The 24,934-nt window shown below is 35.0% G+C and overlaps 1 protein-coding gene across 1 annotated transcript in view; it reads left to right on the top strand.

Moving 5' to 3' along the window:
- LOC129752258 (protein GDAP2 homolog) overlaps nt 1-24,934 on the top strand; it is a 199,865-nt gene that overhangs the window by 105,843 nt on the left and 69,088 nt on the right. The window contains exons 7-9 of the mRNA XM_055748044.1: nt 4,052-4,161; nt 4,231-4,470; nt 15,849-15,961. Of these exons, the coding sequence (XP_055604019.1) occupies nt 4,052-4,161; nt 4,231-4,470; nt 15,849-15,961 (463 nt within the window). The remainder of the gene's footprint in view (nt 1-4,051; nt 4,162-4,230; nt 4,471-15,848; nt 15,962-24,934) is intronic.

The following is a 24,934-nucleotide window of genomic DNA, read 5'->3' as shown; positions in this document are numbered from 1 at the left end:
CTTACGCTATAACCATGGTCAGTGACCTGAGATGAAGGCACAATGATCCAGAATTGAACAGTGTATAATGGTTAAAGAATTTTCTTTAATTATTGTATTTTTCAATTTTGGACTCTATGTAGAAAAACCTCATTTCCATCCCTTGAAGGAAGGCCCAACACCAAGGAGCATAGAAATATCTTAGCATCTATGCTCCCAACGAATAAATATCAAATGAACATGGGAACGTATGGTACTGTTGTCCACGTTTCTTCTTCCCCTGGTTCCAGTCGTCTCTGCGTCCAATGCTGCACAGTGGGCCCGGCCTTGATAAGATGAATAGTAAATGTATTTTTACTATTCACCGAGATGCTGACAAGATCTGGCTGTGTACGTATCATAAGCATAAGCATAAGCATTGGGAACCACCTGCACGTTGTTGGCGGCGTACCACTCCATGGCCTTTTTACCGTAATGGCAAGATGCCAAATCCGGCCAAAACAGTACGGAACAATCTTGTTTCTTCAGGCAGCAGACGTTTATTCCAACACTATTTCACGTACATTTCTTGGTTGACAGTCCTGGAAGCTATGAAAATGCTGCTTTTCAAGCCACAGGTACAGCGGGGTTGCCAAACCAGATATTTCTTCGCGACCTTTGACAGTTTCATGTGCTTGAAAATATCTGCTACCTTTCCCCTTCCTTTTGCCGTATTAGGATATATTGACAGTTCTACACGAACACCACCTTAGCAGGAGGCCTCAGCCCTAACCTCAAACCATGGGAGAACAGAATCTATTTTTGAGAAGGGCGCACGATAAACGCGATTTCCCGGTACTAATATTAGCCCTGTGGAAAAGCGACAATCTGTGTTCGTGTTTTGGTTTTTTTCGGGTGTTCAGGGATGCCAAGTGCATTGATATTTAGATAATGATTTTATTTTTTTAAATTGCTCTGTTATTGAAAAATCTTTTCATGAGTACTGAGAATTTTCAACTTTCCCGTAGATTTCTATTCGAATATGAAATTCAACGCATCATTTATCTGAACGAAATAACAACTGTCTGTATCGCACACTTAAATTATGTAGCTAATAATGTGGATATGTTTAAAATAATCAGAGCATGTAGGCGATTATTTTTAAAGTCAACATAGACGGGGCTTTCATTAATTTACTTGTTTGTAACTGTGAATGATTTTGCATTCGTTTAGAAGTTGGAAACAACTCTTTTTTAATCTACCAAGCAGTACATGAAAATATATTTCAGATGTTTTGAATTCACCTTGAAAATACGTTTGCAAAAGATGGCTTATCTTCATCCATTTAGGGACGACCCGTAATAAATTCAAACGTTCAGCTGTTGATAGTTAAACACTTTAATCAATTCAGAAATATTATGAGTTCAAAACAAGCAAATACTGATTCTAGAAACACTCCTAGCATCACTGGTGAGGCCACCAGCTAATCAATATTTGAGGTTATGGCTGAGGCCAATTTTTCGGCAATACTATTGTCCGTATATACTCTTATAAAACTCCTGTTCCGGAAGCTGCTTGTAGTCAGCTTTGACGTAGGTTTCGTCGTCCATTACCACGCAGTCAAACTTCGTCAGCACACGTACAGCCTCCGGGATTGCGCTTTGGCCGTCGTATTTTGTTTATCATCGCGATTTGGAGTCACTACCTTCTTGTAAGTCGATAGTCCAGCTCGTTTTTTGGCTCGATGCACGGTTGTAGACGATACACCCAGCTTATTTGCGGCATCTCGGAGAGAGAGGTTAGGGTTTCGCTTGAAACTACCGGCAACTCTCTTTGTCGTCTCAGCGGCTTCCGGTTTTCGATTTCCCCCCGATCCAGACTTCCTGGCTGTCGACAAACGTTTCCCAAACACTTTAATTACAATTGTAGTTGTCAAAATATGAAAATGAGCTTAATTTTCCATCAAAAATATTTCAGTTATCTTTTTTCAGAATTGAGTATGTTGACATTGAAATTTAAAAATTTAAGTACGAAAATAATCTGAGTTTAACAATTATTCTTTATTTGAAACAAAACTTTGTTAAAAAACTAGCTATATTAAAACAAATTATTGCAAAATGATAGTGAAAATGCCATCTTTTAAGCATGTTATTAGATTGAAAATAATCACAGAAACTTCACGCTCTTGAATCGTTAATAAAGGTATCTATGTTTAAGCGTTGTGACGTCACGAAAATTCTACTATTTTTCAGTTCATGATTCCTTTAAACGTCACATACTATCGAAAATTGGAGATCTCTTCAAACTTTTTGAGAGGAATTCAATGCTTTTTTCAGAATGAAATCGGTTCAGAAGGTTGTGAATTGCACCCGAGTAAAGAACGCGTTGTGACGTCACGAAAATTGATTTTCTTTTTTTCGTAAATGTCCACGACTTCATACTTCAACACTATTTTAGTATTTCTGGCGTGAGCTTTCATAACGTCGTATGAAACAAAATGTAAACAAACAATTTTATTACGAAAAAATATAAAAGTATTTGAGGCCTGGACAAAATATTTTACATGTGAAATACAAATTTTGAAGTTGTTTTGATAACTTTTGCAGCAGTTTTCTATGAATTCTTATGATATTTCATACGACGTATTGAAAGCTCACGCGAGATTTCTCAAAACAAGTTTAACATTACAATGCGCTTTAATAAATAAATTAAATTATCAAGTTTTTAATAAAATTAAGAATCTTATTTTTTTTCACATAAACGCGGTTTTAAGCGAAGTATCTATGGAATCAATTCAATGAGATTGAAAAAATGAACATGGTAAATTTTATAGCTAAACAGTTTCTTTCGTTCAAATTCATAAAACATCAAAGGAAAATAAATTTCTCATGAAATTATTTAAAAAAGTATCTTTTAATGAAACTTCCACCTCATAGAATGTTGCTAGATAATCCAAATCGAACCCCGTATTTACATTAAATCCCACGAAAAGACTTATAACTGAATAACAAAATTAAAATATACAGGTACTAGTACAGGGTTCCATGCATAATTATGGCCAGATTATACTTCGAAAAGGAGTCGCGCAACAAACCTTAAGTTTGTATAGAATTGAGCAGAATTTGTTAGAAATGAACAAAAAAAATTTTTAAAAAGTTTTTCACCAATAATTTTGCTCCTTATAAACCGATTTTTATTTTATTTTCAGTGTTTTAAAGCTAAAACTATAACAATATTTCATCTGAGGAACGCACTTTAATTAGAGTTATCATAAAACAGTTTCAGACCCCGTTCAATTTTGGCAACACGCCCGTACATTTTGTGTTGCCAAAATCGAATGTTGCCAAAAACGAACGGTTTTTTTTCTCAACATTTTTTCAGTTATTTTTACAAAACAACCGTTATTATTATCAAACACGTTATTTTTGGTTCATTTTCGACCATTTGAAGCCATTATTTAATTTTTTTCATCATGTTTTTGAAGCAATTTCTACTTTTCTTGTTTTGTTTGTAATGTTTGTTTTCATTTGTCATATTTGCTGTTTTCGTCGTTCTTCATCATTTTTTAGTTGTTTTTTGTCATTTTCAATCTTTAGTTTGAATTTGTTTTTTTTTAACTTTTTGAATTTTTCATCTTTTTGTCATTTTTGAGTACTTTATAATTTAAAAAAAAAACTTTTGTTTTTATTGTTGAATTCTATCACTATTTCAGAACATAAAAACGTATTTATGGTGTTCGTCTAAATTAAATTGGTCCTATTATAATGAAAACTAAAAGGTAATCTTGATTCCAAAAACCGTTCGATTTTGGCACATGTGCCAAAATCGAATATTGCCAAAATCAAATGTTGCCAAAAACGAACGGGGCCTGTATTATGCTTCAAAACAGTTATATAAGCGTCGATTAACGATCTTTCATGTATTTTTGACCCATGTTATTTACCCATCTAATGGATTGAATACGCGAGCTGTTCAATTTCAACTTCAGGATAAAATTTAGAATTTCTTTAATTTTTTCACTTTGTCATATTCAGCGATTGGCTTTGTGTGCTTTAAGTCTAATCATGCCTCTTCTATATTATTTTCTTTCCAGAAACGTTTTGTACAAAGCAAAAGAGCTAGGATTAAGAACCATTGCTTTATGTGATATTAGCTCCGTGCAGAGAAATTTCCCACCAGACACCGCTGCACACATAGCACTTAGTAAGTCCAACCTATTTTTGGTTCTTAAATTTAAAAGACCGCATAACCTCAGTCTTCGACCATTTTTAGGAACCATCCGCCGCTTTCTGGAGCAGTACCGGTCCGAGATTGTGATAGTTTGCCTTGACCCGAATGAGCGCGGCATTTACGAGGTACTAGCGCCGCTCTACTTCCCCCGGGATCTGCTCGAGGAACGGAGTGCCCTGTGGCAGCTGCCCAAGGACATCGGCGGCTCGTATGGTGAACCGCAGCTAGCCGATCGCCAGATCCGCATCATCCGCAACCCGCAGCACGCCGTCATGATCGAAGGTAAGAAGGGGGAGGAAATTATTTACTTTCCCTAGAATTTTTTCAAGATTAAAGCATGGATCACTACAAATCTGGACGCATTAAAAAGGGTCTATCTCGGAGCTATGTAATCGAAATAAAAATGTTTTGTGCTCAAATTGTAGGGTTTTTACTGCACTTTTGAGGAAAAATAATAAAAAAATATTCCGATGTTTTTGGTGAAATTTCGTACTTTTCGTGGAGAACCACTCCATGGAGTCCATGGTCTTGTTTTTCACGAAAAGCCGGGGTTTTTCGACCGCAGCTCCAAATATCTTGCCAGATCAAACACTTTTCTGCAAAGTTATTGGCAAAAACGAATTTGAACTTGATGGGGACATCACTTCGACCAGTGACTTTGTAAAAATTTTGGTCAGGAAGGCTCCTCAAATCAGATTTCGCGATTTTGAACCAGACCACATCGGGTTTTTGAACGTGGGTGTCCAAAATTAATTTTCGTCTCGCGGCTTCTATCACGTGTTACTTTTTTGGAACAAAACGAATCGTAATGAAATTTTCAGCACTGATAGAGGAAACATTTCTGAACAAAGTACTGTAAAAAAGTTCCAGATCCGACAACTAGGAGCGCTATGGTTTAATAAACACTGCGTCCAGATTTCTGATGATCCATGCATTATGACTGGAATCGTCGCTTTTCGGGGCCCTTATGATCGGTAACCGTAACTTTGCAGAACTTTTTGACACTGTTTTTATTTTATAGAAAAAACTACTACCCTACATATTATAGGGTATTTTATGGTATTACAAAAAATTGTGTACGCAATTCGTTGCAAAACTCGATTTCTTTATCACTCTTCCTAAATATTTAATTCAGCAAGCCTTTGTTGCATGAATGTACGACTTTGCTGAAAAAAACTACTTTTGAGTTATTTTCATCATTTTCAAACGTTTCCAACATGATGCGTTTTACTAAAGCGGAAATTGCTGGTTCAAGTCCCGTCGGTGAGCCGTTGTATCTTTTTCGAAAAAAAATCATGATATTTACGGCTTATGTTCTTTCATTCTTTAAAATCTCATGTTTCTTTAATATTTTATATCGCCTTTGAAAATATGATAGTTTTCAGGCACGAATGTGTACCAAGACGACCTCAGAACACTAGATTTGATTAATATATAATCCGCAGAATCTAAGCTACTGAGCATATAGATAGATAAGGATAAGGGCATAACGAGCACCCGGGGAGAACTAGGCTCTCCTCTTTTCTAAGGAAATACGTATTTTCTCAAATAAATTTTCACGAGGAACAGTTTTGTTGTTCCTTCAGTATTAATTTTTCGACAAAAATATGACCTAATCATTCTACAGAAATATTTAAAAAAAAAAACAACCGCCGCCATTGCATTGGTAAGGTGATGGATAGGTAATTAGACGACTCGAGTTCGATTCCTGATCGCGGTGATTTTTTTAATACAAAATTCATGATCAATTATTTTGATTGTTGTTTCTTTAAAGTAGTTTTTTCAACTTAAAGGAAGTTAGATGAGGATTTACATGAATGAGATGTTGTAAACATTTGTTGAAGTATTCAAATCACTTGTTTTGCATAAGGTTTCTACATTCTACGACGTTTCCTTACAAATATATTGCAATTTTAAGTTTTATTTTGTCTCATCTTTACAAGCGTTTATTGCAAAACGTGCCAGTATATTTTTTAATCTAATAGATCACATTGAAGCTTGAACTACGCCTTTCGATAGTAGCCTCTAGCCATTTTTTCCACGCGCTCATATTTGAACACTACAAGCATATATTTTGATACGTTTTGCGTATTTCCATACAAAAATAGTTTTCAACTGCCTTCTACGTGCTACGAAGCACAGAAATCAATTTTTTTTAGAAACACGTAAAATACGTCAAAAAATGCTTGTAGTGAATAAATGACGCCAACACCAATTTGTTGCATTTAGGCAAATATAATAATAGTAGTAATATTCCTCATTCCCCAGAAACTTGTAGAACACATGAAACGCGCCTCCCTGTGAGGAAAATTCTTACGAACATGAATAAATGCTATCGAGAAGACCTAGGTTGCCTTAGACTAAATTTCGAAAGCTTCTGGCGAAAACTGTTAAGCTCATTATCACCAAAACTTTTTGTCCCGATCTGACAATTATACTAAATACAACACAAGTATATCAACTATTTTTTTCATAATATCTTTCATGATAAATAAGTTGACTTCGTTAATAAATTTTATACTCAAAATATGATTTTGATTTATCGGTTCAACATCTTTCGGAGTTTTCTAAAAATTAGATGTGCCTAAATGAAAAGTATTTAAAAAGAGCTAATTCTACACGAAGATTTTTTTCCTTTACCAATTTATTCATTTTAGAGAAATGCCGATTTCCATTTACCAAACGTGCTCCAGATATTAATAATAATAACAATGATGATGATGTGGTCATCAATAAATCTCAAATCATATTGTAGAGTAGATTTTAAGATCAATTTACTTAGTAAATTGTTGCCTTTTTATAATTTCTTTTATGAAATATTCAGTATTGTCCAAAAAGTGAAATTTCCATCAATGATTGTTCCAATTCAAATGACATTAGAATCTCAAATTGTAGATTTTTTAGCATACTCCGTCAGTCGGGACCTTTTTTCCATTAAGCAGAACCCGATCAGAAGAGCATATCAAAATAATAACTCAAACATATCTCACCAAGATATTTACATCTGATTCAGTTATAATTAAGTACTCAAACATTTTTAATAAAAGGTTCTCCAATCTGAATTGTATCTTATTCTGATTAACCGACTTGAATGGGGTTGAGCTCATTTTCAATGATAAAGATTTTTTTCGGATTGTCCTAAAATAAAATGATTATATCTTATTTTGATATACGTACAACTTTTTATGAAACACGGACATCGAAGTCAACGGCCCAAACCGTACTTTAATGAGTTTCGCTCAACAGATTCATAAACATGAATCGAATTTTTGGGAAGATATTTTAAAATCCTACGAGTACTAAATTATAACTCATTCAGATAGAATAATATCAGTATCAAAATATCTCATTTTGATATACTGATTTTGTTTTCCCCTTCTGATCGGGAAAACAACACAAATTGAGAACCATAGCAACATACTTTGCTACACGAAGAAAAGTTGGAGTAGGCTGAAATTCCTATGTTGAAAATAAAACATAAACAAAATTTTCTGCGTGGTCATAGAAATGCAAGTTCAAACACGAACTTTTGTAGTTAAGACGCGAACCCACGGTTGATGGAAAGAATGTTCAGAGTTTCCTCAGTACCTCAATGCTTGAAATTTCCTTCTAGTAAGATCTTTCTCCAGGAGGTGGTGCTGAAATACATGTCCTTGCTGAAGTATATGAAGCATGCTGAGAGTTACCAATGTTGATTATAATATGTTTGATTTAGGTCAAGCTTAGATGTGAAAAATGCCAAAAAGATAGCATGCCAAAATTAGTATTCATTAAAGTATCAATATACCGAAATTTGTTGACAAACCAATACCAAAATAGAACATCAAAAGCAAAATTATATGGCAATTAGGTGTTTATTTTACTTCAATATGTTGCGACAGTTGAAGGCATCATTAAGGTTTTATTCACCTCATAGATAAAAAAAAGATCGCAAAAAATCAGGTTCATCAACGTGTTTGAAATTAAATAGAATTTGAACCAAACATTGCGTATTTTGTAATGAGTGTTGATTTTTTTGCTAAGCAAAACTAGGCATCATTGAGGTATCATCATTTCGCTCTCGATTTTTTTTATGCGAATACCACTGTTAAGCAAAATTTTGGTTTCAATGAAAGCCTAATGATGCCTTATTTGGCTATCATTTTAAAAATTGATTTGTTATCACAGCGATGCCAAATTTTGGCTGTGATTTATACCTCAAAGTGGCATCAATATGTTTTCAAAACTCGTTTTGAAACGTTGGTAATACAAGGTACCTACATATAATCAAGGGATAGTGAGGATACTTGATCTCTGGAGATACTTGATTCCTTCACTATATCATGAACCAGGAATGTCTTCAAAATATCAAATGTTCTAGAAAAATGTGCCAAATGGAACAAAACAAAGAACCTGTTATTTCAACACAATTTTTTAAATTTTATTTTTCGAGTTATTCAACTTTGTTTTAAAAAATACACAAAATGTTATTTGAAGATCTTTTTTATCACTATAAAATGTTGCTCACATGAAAAAATTCTAATAAACATATTTATTCCAATACGCAAATCGTTAGTGTTTCATATGAACTTCATAATGCTATATTTTCAAGGCAATAGTAAACTCTATTAAAAAAAAAAGTTTTTACAAAATGTAGGTATGTTATGGGTGTAATTGATCCCTTGAGTTCTAAAAGATATACTTTTCTTCTGAATGGATCGTGATCATTGGTACAAAAATTAATGTTTATCCAGTAATCATCTGTTACTAAGGACTGAAACTATTGTATTTATCTAAAACTAGAAAATTCCGCCTTAAAGTACGCAATACCTCTAGGGTTGTAGAAAAACTTTTATAATTTTCTTTGTCGGATACTTACAAACTGTGAAATGAGAACGAATATGGCAAAAAAACTAGTCAAACGACCATTTTTCTTCGGATTTTATTAGATTTTCGTCTAAGTTCAGGGCACCCTGAAATAAGGATCAAGTCTCCTGTAACTTAAAAAATATCACAATATTTTTAGTCTCACGAAGATGCTAATAGTTCACCTATAAAAGGGGTGGGGTGCGGGAAGTAGATGGGGGGCAAAAATGAATAAAAATAAATAATAAAAATAAAAAATAAAGAAATAAGAAAGTTGATTGCTAAAACTATTTTCCTACTAAAGACCATCAAATAAACTCGAGAGTCAAAGTTTTAAATCCATGCTTTTTCTGGTAAGTCATCAATAAACTATTCTGAATTATGTTTCTTATTCTGAACTTTAAATGGGCTGCAAAACAAATTTGAGGCTACTTGTTAAAAAATTTTGAACGAAAATGAGTTAAAATTTCCCATTCAACTAGAATTTAATAGAATACATAAAATATAACAACAGATTTCAAAAATGTTGAATCCGAGTTCTGAAATAAATTTCAGAAGAAATCAGTAATTGACCGTGATTAAGAATTGTTCAACAGAATAATAATATGTTGGTGAATGTAGATTTCTATCATCTAGATCGACATTTTCTTTTCATTTTAACTGGAAAGGTTGATAAAAAAATTCAACGGTTAGAACATGATTTAGAAAAATATTTAATCACGAATTGAAATCTGAATTGTCGATTAGGAAAAAAATCATTTATAACTTTAGAGAATTTATTCGCAACATATGCTTTATTGATGTTTGATTATTATATCAATTAAAAGAAGAAAATATTTAATTTTAATGTAAGTGATCAAGTTCAGAGATAAATTATTTTTTTATACAGACCCCATTCGATTTCGGTAACAAGCCTGTACATTTTGTGTTGTCAAAATCGAATGTTGCCAAAATCGAACGGTTTTTTTTCTCAATTTTTTTCAGTTATTTTTACTAAATAACAATTATTATTATCAAAAACGTTATTTTTAGTCAATTTTATTCTTTTCATCGTGTTTTTGATGCATTTTGCATTTTTCTTGTTCTTGTTATTTTTATTTGTCATATTTCCTTTTTTTGTCATTCTTCATCATTTTTGGTTTGTTTTTGCCATTTTCAGTCTTTTGTTTGAATTTTATTGTTTAACTTTTTGAATTTTTCATGTTTTTGTCATTTTTGAGAACTTTAATTTTTAAACTTTTGTTTTTATTGTTGCATTTTATCACCATTTCAGAACATTGAAACGTAGTAATTGTGTGTGTCTAAACTAAATTGGTCCTGTTAAAAGGAAAACTAAAAGGTAATGTTGTTTATAAAAAACCGTTCGATTTTGGCACATGTTCCAAAATCGAATGTTGCCAAAAACGAACGGCTAATAATACAAGGCTAACAAAGGTCATTTTTAAGTTAACAATATCATCTTTATATATTTGTGTGCTCAGTTTATCATTGAAGGAATAACAATTTTTTTGTAAATATTGAAAGCACAACGAAATACTAATTTAGTAAATACAGCCCATTAAAATTAAACTTTGAAGTTGCTACTTTAAATCACTCTTTGAACTTTTGAAAGATTAAATAAAAAAAATCATGATCGATTTAAAAAGCGAAATTTCAAATAATCAAAATAAGTGAATTGTACCATGTTTTTCTTATTAAAAGTTAGGATTCATAGGATTTCAAAAAAATTATGTTTTTTGAACACAAAAATTTACATTTGAAGACCAAAAACCTAAAAATTTTAAATCAAAATTATTATAAAAAATTTAATTAAGTGAAAAATAAACGAAATTTTCATGAATTGAAACAAAATTGACAAAATCATTCAGCATTAAACTTTCATATCTCGCGTGAGCTTTTTTTCATCGTATGAAACAAAATGTAAATAAACAGTTTTATTACGAAAAATTAAAAACTGACATCAACCAGTCGCAATTTCTTTCCATTGAGAATGTTTGTAGCCTGTACAATATTTTCGATGTGTGAAAAAGAAATTTTAAAGTTGTTTTGATAACTTTTGCAGCAATTTTCTGTGAATTCTTAAGATGTTTCATACGATGTAATCAGGGCCGGATTAAGCCATCGGGGGGCCCGAGGCAATTTTTCTCGGGGGGCCCCTATGATTCGATTTTTTTTTTTTCAAATGCTATCCCAGAGAATACAAAACATTTTGAACGTGTTAAAAACGGTGGGTTCAGTATACTGTTTTCAAATGACAAATGACAAACCATGTTGTCTGCGTAGAAAATAGCTTCTGGTATCTTCAAATACAAATTGTTAATAAATCATGTGCAAACATTGCGGAAAAGTAGAAATTTCTCAAAAAATGAAAGCTCTGATTTGAGCTACAAAATGCAAAATTTAATTCTTAATTTTTTAATACCCTTTATCACTAACTAAAATTCTATGATTTAGAAAAAATGACCAGATAAATATTTTAAATGATTTTCATTTCATCATTGATCGTCTGGTTTGTGCTGCATCGAGAAACATTTACCTAACGACATTCTAAGATTTGAAACATAAAATATTTTTACTAACAAAATAATTAAATTCAAATTTTTGCAGAGACACAGATATAAGATTTAAAGAATTCAAAACTTAAAATCTGATTATATTCAGAACCACGATTCAGTGTCTCAAATCTAAATCATAATTTTCAATTAAGTTTTGAGAAACAAAATATGAATTAAATTGTACCACATAAGAATTTCAATTTTATATCTTTGAAACACAAAAAAAATCATAAGATGTTAATGAATATGATTCTCAACAGATAAAAAAAAAAGTTATCGAATTGTTATTCAAAATGTGACAAAAGTTTCATTCGATATCCTCAAAGTCAAAAGGGTGTGAGTGCAATAATGATCGATTGAAAAAAACAGAATATATATTAGATGTTTAAAACATAGAATCAGTTATCATTGAAAAAAGTCAGATAAGGAATCCAAATGAGTTTAGTAAATTAAACAAAGATCTTTAGAGACGAACCAGGCAAAGGCTGAAAGTCTTTCTAAAAAGACGGAAAAAAATTATAATCTTGAGTTCTCAAAATTCAGAAAAAAAACTATGAAACTGAACTTCAGCAACCGAAGAAACATCACAAGACTTGAAAATCTCAATGAATTGAATCTGGAAAAAGATAAGATTAAAAACATAGAAATATTCATGTTAAGAGAATCACTCAATGATATTAGCAACTCAACTAATAGATCGTTTTTATGATAACTTGAGAATAATCATTTGTAAAACGATATGGTGAAATAAGGATATTTACTTCAGTAGATGATAAAATGTTGGTTAAATCAGTTGAAAATGTGTCAATACGAATTTCTAGTCTAAGACAGACATTGGAATGGAATTTCAATAAAGAAACTTTCTGTTATCGATTGGTTTAATTTAAGTAACTACAGTTTTTTTAAAGATTTTATTTTCAAAAATAAGACGGGAAAAGGCCTTAGAACTCATGAACCAACGAAAATTTCAATAGTAATGATTCAAAAATGAAAATATATAATTAATACCCGGTATTAACCCTGATACTGCCCGGGTAAAATTCTCAAATGTTACTCATAATGCTTTTCTGTTTTCTCTTAGTACTGTGAGCCAGTTTTGGCGAAATAAGATGCCTTTTCAGTGCAGTAACCATTACTTGGAAAGTTAACGTATAAATAAAGATTATTATTGTGCAAGACGTTTGTATGTTATGAAAATACGGAAATGATTTTTTTTTCCATTTTACCTGTTCTGTATCATGTATCATTACTGATATGTTTCGATAACAAAAAAATTAAAACTTGAGTTGTTTTGCCTAATATTCATCTTATTTTTTCCAATTTTTTTCGAATTCGGTTTCGTTCAAATTTTGGGTTGAAAATTTTAAAATTCGATACCAAAATTCTAATATTCTCAGCTCTCAAAATGCAGGAGAAATCCTTCACTGCTTACTCTAGGGGACTTAACTTATGTAAGAGAAAAACTATTATGTTATTAGAAGGCAGCCCCTTTATTTGTAACAAGTTTCCATTCCGATTTTCTAGATTTGATTTCTGTTCATAGATTTTAAGTAGTATGATTAAAGTAATGTTAAAACTTTTTTTTCCCTCGGGGGGCCCTCCTGAGCCGGGGGGCCCGGGGCAATTGCCCCTTTTGCCCCCTTTTAATCCGGCCTTGGATGTAATGAAAGCTTACGCGAGATACAATCTACATTGCACAAAATACCAAAAAAAAGTCAAGTTGTTCTATATTGAAAATTAGAAAAAATCTCGCTTGCCAAAACTTATAAAATTCCAATTTTATGCAGTTCCACTTTTGTTCTCCGTTAAAATTCCCGAAAAATAAAAATAAAAAAATGGTTTAAAAACATGAAACTTTATTTATTTTCCCTATTTTTTCTGAAAAATCGAACGAGGGAGATGGTATTAACAAAATAAAATTCGATATTTGTTTTTTATTTTATGTAGGTTGGAACTTTCGTCTCTTTCGAAATCTAGTCACCGCCTGTTCTCAGACTCACTTCACGAAGGAATTTTTTCGAAGTTTTGGAAGATTTCGCACATCGTACCGATACATAAAAGTTCTTCTAAGCTTTTAGTTGAAAATTATCGTGGAGTGGCAATACTGTCTGCCATACCAAAGCTTTTTGAGAGCATCGTTTACGACCAAATGTACCCTTGGCTGGAGAGGAAAATGTCGGACGTTCAACATGGTTTTCTGAGACGGCGGTCGACCGTGACAAATCTTGGTGAATTTGTATCGTGAACTTCACAGTGGATGATGCGAGGACTTCAAGTCGATACTATATACACGGACATGTCGAAAGCATTTGATGTGGTCGAAATCAATGCTCTTCTTTCCGTACTTTGCAAGAATGGAATTGCTGGTAACTGCCTTAAATGGATACATTCTTACCTTATTGAAAGAGTTCAGTACGTGAAGCTGGGAAGTGTCAGATCTGGTGCATTCTCGGTTAACAGTGGTGTACCACAAGGGAGTCACTTGGGACCTCTTCTTTTCATCACTGTTATGAACGAGTTTCCCGAAGTTTTGCACGACGTGTTCGTGCTTATATACGCTGATGATTTGAAAATATTTCTTCCTGTTCGTGACCAGAAAGATTGTTCGATTCTGTAAAACGCATTGTACCGATTTTCAGAATGTTGCAGAAACTATGGATTGAAAATTAACGCATCGAAATGTAGCGTTATTTCATTTTCTCGGAAAACATCGAACATAATCTATGAGTATAGCCTCGAAAACAGCTTGATCGTTACTAGGAAGACGTCGGTAAAAGATCTTGGAGTGGAGATAGATAGAGAACTGAATTTCTCTAAGCACATAGAGCAAGTGGTAGCCAAAGCAAATTCAATGTTTGGAATGGTCAGCAGAATTTGTAATGAATTGAACGACCCGTATACTATCGTTTCAATTTATGTCGGGTTAGTGCGGACTTCAATTGAGTACGGCAGCATTGTTTGGCAACCGTACTACAACGTTCACATTAATAGACTGGAGAGAGTCCAAAAGAAGTTTCTCAAATACGCGCTAAGAAACCTTGGATGGCAAGAGGAAATGCCGGTTTATCGAGCCCTGTGCATGCTGGTCGGACTGGATTCGCTTGAGAATCGCAGGAAGTTAATTGACGCGTTGTTTTTGAAGGATTTGACAAGTGGAAGGTATTATTCGCCGTACTTGTTCTCACAGATATCTCCCAACGAAGGACGCAATAGTTTGCGCAGCATAAGGCCGTTCCAGCTATCAAACAGGATCCAAAATTACGCAAGAAACGAGCCAATGTACAGGATGATGGCGCTTTACAACGCATATGTAGAAGAAATTAACTTGAATATGTCCAGAAACCAAATTAAAGCTAGTATTAAGAAGTGTTTTACTACAAATTAAAGTGTGGTCGATGTATTTTAAGTTAAGACTCAGATGAAAGGCTTAGCCTAGGATCATTATTAAATAAATTAAATTAAATAGAGCTTATAAAATCAATATTCAACGAAATCAAAAAACAAACGTCCCCTAGTTCAAGAGCATGGACTTAAGAATTTGGAGGTCGTTCCGTTGAAAGGTGAAGGTGCTTCCTGTTTGAATTTGGCGATTTTTTCCCTTTTTTTCCCATCCAGACTGCAAGGTGTGGTGAGAGACGAAGGGAAATGCTTTATTTGTTGATTTCAATATTTCCACTGAATGGAGAGTTGGAAAACTAACGAGAGGGGGGACTCGAAACTAACACAATAACTTTGGGTGGAAAGAATTTTTAAATCAGTCACGATTGCATGGTAATTTCTGCTGTTTATGGTTCATCGATTTAGCAAGGTTGTTGTTTTCTCCTTTTTCCTCTCGTTAGACCGTGTCAATTAAGCATTTGTCATTTCGAAAATAAAAACATTTCGAAATATAACTTTTAATTTTCAATCAATATTTTAATTGTTTGTTATCACTGTGGCGATAATTTTTTTTATAGCTTGAAAACATCAGAATTTATTCTTAAAAGGAGAAACCAAAATGTTACGGTTTCTAGAGACAATATTTTACGCCTGTTAATAGGCAACAATCATCAAGTCCTACCACCCCAACAACTGCTAAATTAATGGCCAGAAAAATGAATTTGGAGCTTCCCGTGATTCTTTTTGCAGTTGTTTGGAATGCAGTTGATATCCAGTTGTGTCTAGCGTACGGATTCAATTGTTCAGTCTAATAAGTATCGTGGAGCTTCAGACGTTTTGTAGCAGTTAACCGTTTCGCGGATCCTCTTTTCCAAACTAAAGCTCTAAACCCGCGTGTGTCCGTTATCATCATCCGGGAAGAATGTTTGTCCCAGGTCATGAAGCTGGGAGACGGATGGCATCCGAGTGCCATTTTTATGACCTCTGTCTGCCGAGTGAGTTCCGGTTCGAGATGCGTGACTAAGAGCCTATCGTGTTTGATTAACGATAGCGGGTGTTTTTTTGCTTCTTAAAATATTTGTTCAGACGTTTTTTGAGTCTTTTGCATAACGTCTCGGTTATCAGCAGGTGATAAAGTTCATACAAACACTGGGAGTTGGAAAACAAATAAGTATTCCCACAGCCTAAGAAATGCACAAGATCCGGTATGGATAGTATTCTAGAGTGAAAACCGTCTTTGAACTTTTCCGTTTGGGATTTATAGTGAAAATGAGACGTGAGAGGTGCACGTTTTAAAGCTTTTCCTTAAGAAAAATCTCTCATATGCACCAACAAGTGATTATAAAAAATATATTTATAATTTGTTTGAAAAAAATCAGAAGAAATTTAAGGTTCTAAAACAAACTTGCGCACTTCTTATATTAAAAAAAAAACGATTTCATCCATGGCTTTCTGTACTTTGCATGTTTTTTTTTTAATATTCATAATAATATTTTAAAATTCAAATTTGGGCTTGAAAACATATTCCTGTCATGATCAAAACTGGAATCCAGTGTTTTAAAAATTCATTATTTTTCTCAAATCTTTCCACATTGGGATGGCAGCTTATTTCAAAGTTTTCTTCTCCAAGGATGATTTATCCCTCTAAGGGTGGCAGCGTAAAGGACCGTGTCAATAACGGTCAAAAATTTCAAAAAAAGGCTTCAAAGGATCTTGCAGAAATCAAAATCTTAATTTTGATGTCAAATGACTAAGAAATATTAAAAACGTCGAGATTCGGTGTTATCTCGAAGATAAATTTTGCTCAAAAATTCTTGGCCTTTATTGAACGGTTTTCCGAACTTGCACCGTTTTCCTGAAAAAGTTCAAAAAGCGATTTTTGACCAGAGTTCTTTTTCGAGACAACTCCATATCACAACGTTTTGTGCAAAAGTAAGATATTCGGCATCAAAATTATTATTTTTTATTTTTTAGATTTCCTTTGGTTATCGCTTTATGAGTTACAAAAAAAAACTCAGAACGCTTTGAGGCATCTCTAAATCAATTCCGAGTGAGTTGCAATTTTGCACAGATTTTTCAGCTTATCTTCATAATTTATATGATCTGTTTTCGAAATTTTATTTTGATATTTTTCCCATTCATCGATTTCCACTCAAATTAACATTAAATTAAGAAATTTATGAGTGAGAAATCTAATAATTTATTTATTTTTAATGTTCAAACACTAATTTCAACAGCCCTTGATTTTCGATTTTTCTGAATTTTCGATCTTAAATATTTTTTTTAAATTATGAGTAATGGTTAGATTCTTTTCAATAATAAAATCGATTCATTTCTTTTTGTAGTGTTGAAGTAAATATCGAAGCAATCCACGGCAATCCTCGGTTCGGTGCACAGTCAATCGATCCAATCAGAATCTCATCCATTACGATGAGAAAAAGTAGCGTTGATAGAATACATCCTCACTCCAGCAGTTACCGGGATTGGTTCGGACAAGACACCATCGTGCAAGACCTTGCACGAATATGCCTCGTATTGTGCTTCGATGAGATGGACTTGTTTCTCTGGTACTCCTCTTCGCCTTAGAGCCGCCCAGATGTTTTCATGGTTAAGTCGGTCGAATGCTTTTTCGAAATCAACGAACACCAGCAGAAGAGAGTCCTGGAATTCGTTGATTTGTTCCAGTATGATTCGTAGCGTTGTGATGTGGTCCACACATGATCGTCCGGATCGGAATCCAGCTTGTTGCCGTCGGAGTGTAGCGTCGATTTTCTCCTGGATTCTGTTCAGGATCACCTTGCAGAGTACTTTGAGGGTTGTACAGATCAACGTTATGCCTCGCCAGTTACCGCACTCAGTCAGGTCTCCTTTCTTCGGGACCTTTACGAGGATACCCTGCATCCAGTCGGCCGGGAATGTTGCAGTATCCCAGATGTCAGCGAAAAGACGGTGCAACATTTCAGCAGGGGTGCTATCGATCCCAGGTGCTTTGTTGGATTTCATGTTTTTGATTGCTGCTTCAATTATGCCATTTATGCGACTCACTGTTGGCGCTTCGAGCTGCAGGTTCTGTTGGCCATCGCTACTCGTGACTCGGAAGAGTTGTTCGAAGTGCTCAGTCCATCGTTTGAGCTGATCTGTTCGATCGGTCAATAACTGACCTGCTCGGTCTTTCAGCGGCATTCTTGCATTAGTCCTTGCACCACTGAGGTGGCGAGAAATGTCATATAGTAATCGGATATCTCCATTGGCGGCGGCTCTTTCTCCCTCTTCGGCTAGGGAGCAGCGATGCCACACATACCGATTTTCCGGTATTTATACCGATTTTTGAGCAAAATTTTAACCAAGAATCGGTATATACCGATTACAGATTTTTGGCAAAACATACCGATTTCATACCGATTTTTAAGATTTTAACTCGTTCAGTTGTTCGCGCTGTTTTGTTCCTATGTTCTGTAAAATGATGCACTATTTTAGTGCTCAACCTCAAAGCCAATGGACTCAGCTAAAGGCTGATATGTGATCTTCTGCGACTGCCAGAAGAAGGTGGAAGTTTCTAAAGATCAATCTCAATTGACAATGCTCTTGTCTCCTGAGATGCTAACTTTTCAAGGGAAAATATACACTGTTGGAATATAATTATTGTTCAATTTGTCGCCAGATGTGTTATGTCAAGATTTGAAGTGCAATCAGATACACGGTATGTCGTGATATCACATGTTCCTAACTGCAGAGATCGCCAGGCAAAATGGGTATTTGCAGTTTTGGAAAAACTATGTATTTTTTATATATGTTTCTTAGGAACACCTTCTCTTAGAACACGTTTCTCATTTATTTCCGCATAAAATTCTTGGGTTTTCATATGAATAATGTGTGATTTTTCAAAAAATATAATTAATTTCCCAGTGGCTGAAAAAAGATTTGAAGCAACAACTCTCTCAACTTTCTGCAATCATTTCTTTTTTTAATCGCTAGAACTCATATCTAATACTGAAGGATTTGAAAGCTGAAATGGCCAGTTTGGCAAAAAAAACCATCAACCAAACGAAGAACATCAACTTGGGCCCATATTTACCTCGAACATCAAAAAGCCATTGAATTTGCAAGTGCTTACTAAAATAAGATTTCCTTTAGGTTGGCCTGATTCTATTGCCTTATCGAATTTATCAAATTTACATCCCACTTTAGCTAAACATCAATTAAAGAATCAAGTTTTTACTTCATTAATATGCCTGAACCACGTGTAACCTGAAGGTGATCGCCATGCCCTTATTTTTCTTACCAAACGGCTACTTTTAAATTAGATTTCCATTCAATTATAGTACTGGAAAGGAATACTACTTTTGGATTCTCTGCTGAATTTTCAATTGTGATTTTTACATTTCGTCAGCAAAAGCAGATAGTTTTAAAATAAAAAAAAATAGAAATCGTAACAAACATATAGTTCTGTTGAAATTTCAAAACCGTCTTTTTATGTAAACTTGCGTTACCTAGAACCAAGATAAAAAAAGGAATAATATATGCTAAAACACACTTAGTCAGCTAGTTTAATACTAAATTTAACATTCATAAGAGATGTTAGACTTGCTTTTCATTGTAAGCTTCCATTTATATTAAAAATACGTTAGGAAGTTGATAATGTAAGTATTTTTGAATATCCACCTCAAATACCGATTTTCATACCGATTTTTAGGATTTCCATACCGATAAAAGATTTTTTTGGGTTCCAAAATACCGATAAAAATGTGGCATCACTGCTAGGGAGTTTGTCCAGGCTCTCTTGTCTCGTCTACAAGCTCGTTTAACTGCCTTTTCCAGCTCCGCATATCGTAAGCGGGCGGCTGCTTTAGCTGACCCGGTACATGCCTGCTCAATTCCGACTCTCGCCTTTCTCCGATCATCGACCATCCTCCAAGTTTCATCCGACATCCATTCACTCCTTCTTCCTCAAACTTTACCGAGAGTACCATGGCTCGTCGTGATAAAGGCATTCTTGATTTCACACCACTGTTCTTCGACTGTTCCGTCTGTCAGCAGCTCCGAAGCTCGGGATTCTAGCTGTTCAACGTATGCCCTTTTCACCTCTGGATTCTCCAACCGGCGGACGTCGTATCGACACCCGACTTTCTCCTCGCGCCGTTGGACACGCGCAACTCTCAGTCGTATCTCGCCAAGGACGAGGTGATGGTCAGATGCAATGTCTGCGCTTCGTTTGTGGCGAACATCAAGAAGGCTCCTTCTCCATTTTCGGCTGATGCAGATGTGGTCAATTTGATTTTCTGTTCGGCCATCTCGGGATACCCAAGTGACCTTATCTGCTGGTCGATGGGGGAAGAGTGATCCACCGATCATCATGTTGTTGTTGCCACAAAATTCTACAAACAGCTCTCCGTTTTCGCTCATCTGTCCTAGACCATGGCGCCCCATGATGCGCTCAAGGTCCTGATTGTCGGAGCCAATCTTTGCGTTGAAGTCGCCCAAATGGATTTGAATGTCACCCTTCGGAATTTTCTCTACCACGCTGTTCAGTTGACTGTAAAACTGCTCTTCCTCCTGCAAGTCGGCAACGTCAGTTGGCGCATAACACTGGACCATTATAAGGTTTCTAACCCGTGTTCTGAATCTGGCTACGATTATTCTTTCGTTTATCGGTTCCCATCTTATGAGGGCCGCATGGGCCTGCGGGCTTAACAGGAAACAACTCCTCGTTCCCGAGTAGCATGTTCTCCTCGTATGCCAGAGTAAAGCAGGACTTGCCCGGATTGTGTCTTGTGTTCTCCAGTATTAGGCCAACGGACTTCGCTCAGTCCCAGAATTTCAAGTTTGAGGCGGCTAGCCTCTCTAGCCAATTGTTCCAGGTTGCCTTGTTGGGCAAGGGTTAAAACGTTCCAAGTTCCAATTCGTGTCCGTGTTTTCATGCTAAAAGTCGTCGCCAAAGTTCCAGGTCGGTCATTTCTTTCGGATTCCGTAACAATTTCAAATCGGGAGCAGTAGGTTGTTAGCCTAAAGTCCCTATCCCGCGATGGGGCTGCCATCTTGGACTTAGCTGGCGGGAGCCGCATTTCATAAATTCAGCCGCTTGCTGCAAGACAGACGCTGTTTGAGCCGCCCCTGACCTGGAGAACAGTCGCTCGGTTGTTGTTGCACGCCGCCCCTGACCTGGGGAACAGACGCGTGCGGCCACCTTCTCAGTCTGCATGCGACCAAAGCATCCACCGGGGTTGGGTACCCGATCTCCGCTTAGGTTACTCGCACCCCAGCCGGCACCGCGGGGAGGTAGAGATAGGAGTTGTGAATAAGAGGTGATATGACCACTATGGGGTCTCGTGTTGCACATTATTCACCGTTTACCAGCCAGTTTACCAGTCTGACGGTTTCAACGATTTCTCTTGATCATAAAGGATACAAATCACATTCATAATATTTATAAGCTAGTTTATCAATTGCTAAGGCAGTTTGGAACAAACTCAACTGAAATTAAATTAATCATGAAACTCTTCAAAACTGAACACAACACTTTCGGTGGCTCATAGATACTAAATTTGTAACTTTTGGTCCAGTGATTTCTGAGATTTGGAATACTGAATTTCGAAGTTTCTTGATTAAAATTTCTTCGGGGTATAAAAAAAAACATCGCGGTCCTAATTGTGTAAAGGCAGAACGACAATAAAAATCGATGGAACGATTAAGGTTAAAAATCGATGGGACAATGATGCTGCATAAATTATGGGCCCAAATTTTTTAACATTTCTTATTAAATTTTAACCACAAAAACAAATGAAATTTTGCCTTCATTAAATTCCCTAAGCCCTCGCACTATTCCCCTTTAATTTTTTACTTCAAACTTTACCATCTGATAGGGTTTCTAGCCTTTTGTCCTAGACTAGCTTACTCTTATAAAATGTCAATCTATATATATAAAAATGAATTTCTGTCTGTCTGTCTGTCTGTCTGTCTGTCTGTCTGTCTGTTCCCTATAGACTCGGAAACTACTGAACTGATTTGCGTGAAACTTGGCAGATGGGTGTATTAGAGACCGGGGAAGGTTCCTATAATAGTTTGGGACCCCTCCCTCTTCGTGGAAGGGGGGAGGGGGTCATATAAATAAAAGTGATAAGTCTTCATAACTCGAGAACTGATCATGCAAATGGAACCAAATTTGGAATGGGAGTGTATTTTGGTACGAGGAATGTTTCTATGATGGTTTGGCACCCCTCCCTCTTTCCACTGGTAAGATACGAAGGAGAGAGGGGCCCAACCTTATAATTTTTAACATAACTGGAAAACTAATCAAGCTAATGGAACCAAATTTGGCATGGGAGGTTAGTGGAATACGAGAAATGATTCTATGATTGTTTCAGACCCCTTCTTCCATCCAGTGGAGTTACAGGAAAATGGTGGGGGGGGGGGGGGTTTAACCTCTTTGTCACTGCATAACTTAAAAACTTTTCGAGCAAATGGCACCAAATTTGGCTTGGAAAGGTATTTGGGTTTGATCAATAGTTCTATGAATATTTGGTACCCCTCCCTCCTTCCAGTGAGAAGATAGAAAGTGGAAAGGAGGGTTCTTTCCTATTTTCAGCATTACTGGGCGAATAATCAAGCGAATGGAATCATATTTGGCGTGGGCAAATATTTGATAACGAAAAATGTTTCTATGATATTTTGAGAACCCTCCGTTCTTTATGTAGGAAAATCTTAAGGGAGGAGAGTGCTCCCATACAATTTCTTCTTCTTTTTTTCTTGGGAACTTACTCAGCAGATGGAACGAAATTTGGCTTGGGAGAGTATTTAGGCTGAAGGTATATTTCTGTGAATATTTGGTACTACTGCCTTCTTCCATTGGGATGGTAGGAAGGAGATGGAGGCTAACTCGAGAACTAATAGAGCTAATGGAAACAATTTTGGAATGGGAAAGCATTTGGATACGTAAAATGGTTATTTGCCTATTTGAGACTTCTTTTTCCTTCAATTGGAGATACAGTTAGGGAAGACGGGAGCTCACATTCGATTGTTTTTCACAAACTAAGAACTTATCTTACAAATAAAACCAAATATAACATGGAAACAATCATGCAATCGATCAAATGGAACAGAATTGGGCATGGGAGTGTATTTATATACACGAAATGTTTGACCTTGATCCCCTCCTTCCAGGTAGAAGATAGATAGGAAGTGGGACTCCGATACAAATTTTATAGCATAACTCGACAACTAATGAAGCAAACGAACAACTCATGAAGGTAGTGTCATGAGAGGGTACGTTCTGATGTTACAAGACCCCCCTTTCCTTCCATTAAAGATCACTCTCACAATTTGTATATTGATTCGAGAACGAATAGGTCAAAAAGCTGTCCCGTGACGGGACAATGAAGATTCCATATATAAAAAATATGTTGGCATAAGTTATAAACTTCTGAAGCAAAGAAACCCAGAGTCATAAAAAAGATTCGAACACGGATTAAAAAAAAATAATTAAGATTTAAAATTAAAAAAAAGGTTGCAATTTTATTTTGGAAAAACATTTGAATGATTGTAAAATTGAATTAATATTTTTTTGCAAATAAAAGAAAATTAAATAACAAGTAAACACAAATTTCAATAATTTTTGGGGGTGTAGCAAAGCACACCGGGTCAGCTAGTATTTACATAAAAAACTACACCAAAACTATTCATTTACTAAGGAAAAATTGAACTCTCACATAAAAAATTGATTTTTCTCGCGTGAGTTTCCATTACGTCGTATGAAACATCTTGAGAATTCACACAAAAGTGCTACAAAAGTTATCAAAGTAGCTTTAAAATTGGTATTTCATAATAGAATACATTGTTCAGGCTACAAATATTCCAAATGGAAAGAAATTACGACTAGTTTATATCAATTTTTGTAGTTTTTTTCGTAACAAAACTGTTTGTTTACATTATGTAAAATACGACGTAATGAAAGCTCATGCGAGATAATATAATTTTATATCACTTTTCCCTTGTATGCTTTTGAATAATGTCTGTATTGTGTATCTGTGTGTGTTTTGTCCAGATTTACTCTATTTTTTCCATTTTTTTTTATAAAGTCTGCCAGAATTATGATAGATAGTATGGTAGTTTTATGAAAAACTATTTTGAACATAAATTGCTCAATTTCAACTTAAAACTATTTTTTTTCTTTTTTTTAATTTTTTCTATCGGTTTTTCTTTTCATTTTTTATTTTTTTTTATTTTTTGTTTTTTATTTATTTATTTTTTTTATAATTTTTTTTATTCAGTATCAAATCAGCATTTTAAAATGTCTGAGCACCTGTTTCGACATATTTTGTCTCAGATTTCACTGGAATTCACTCTCTCCTGATAAACACCCTAGAAGCGACATGTGATCTGATGTCCTTTCAGTAAGTGAAGACATTTTGAAAATCATCCGATCAGTCTATTGGAATTGAAGCGCTGAAATTGATTCGAACTCTTGAAATCTCGGATCTACGACGAGACCCTTATTCAAGAAGTTCTTATGCATTCCACATATGGTTGAACATAATCGACTCAAAAACATGGGAGATGGAAGAAATAGAAGGAAATCGAAAGAATCGCTTTTTTCCCCTTTAAACTTGGCAGAATATTCGATCGAATAATAGTTTCACCGAATAAATGAAAAAGTTAATAATCGGTATTCGGCCGTTAGTTCGCAATACCCCTATTCGGTGCATATGTAATTTTTCAAAATAAGATTTGATTTGACGCTCCTTAATTTTAAACGCGTTTTCCTCGTGTCGACTTAACTGCTAGTTTAGCCCTTTTTAGATGTTACGCGAGATCTGTTCCTATAATTTTAAAACAATCGATTTTGACACATCTTTTGCTAGATTGCAATGACACTGACAGATTTAAGAAAATTTCAATTGAAAGACGGTGCCTCTTCACAGTAGGCTCCTAAGAAGCAACCATCCAGCAGAGTTCATGCACTTGAAATAATCTGT

This window comes from Uranotaenia lowii, chromosome 3 (assembly GCF_029784155.1).
Source record: "Uranotaenia lowii strain MFRU-FL chromosome 3, ASM2978415v1, whole genome shotgun sequence".
NCBI lineage: Eukaryota > Metazoa > Arthropoda > Insecta > Diptera > Culicidae > Uranotaenia > Uranotaenia lowii.
This window is presented reverse-complemented; position numbering and strand designations above follow the sequence as displayed.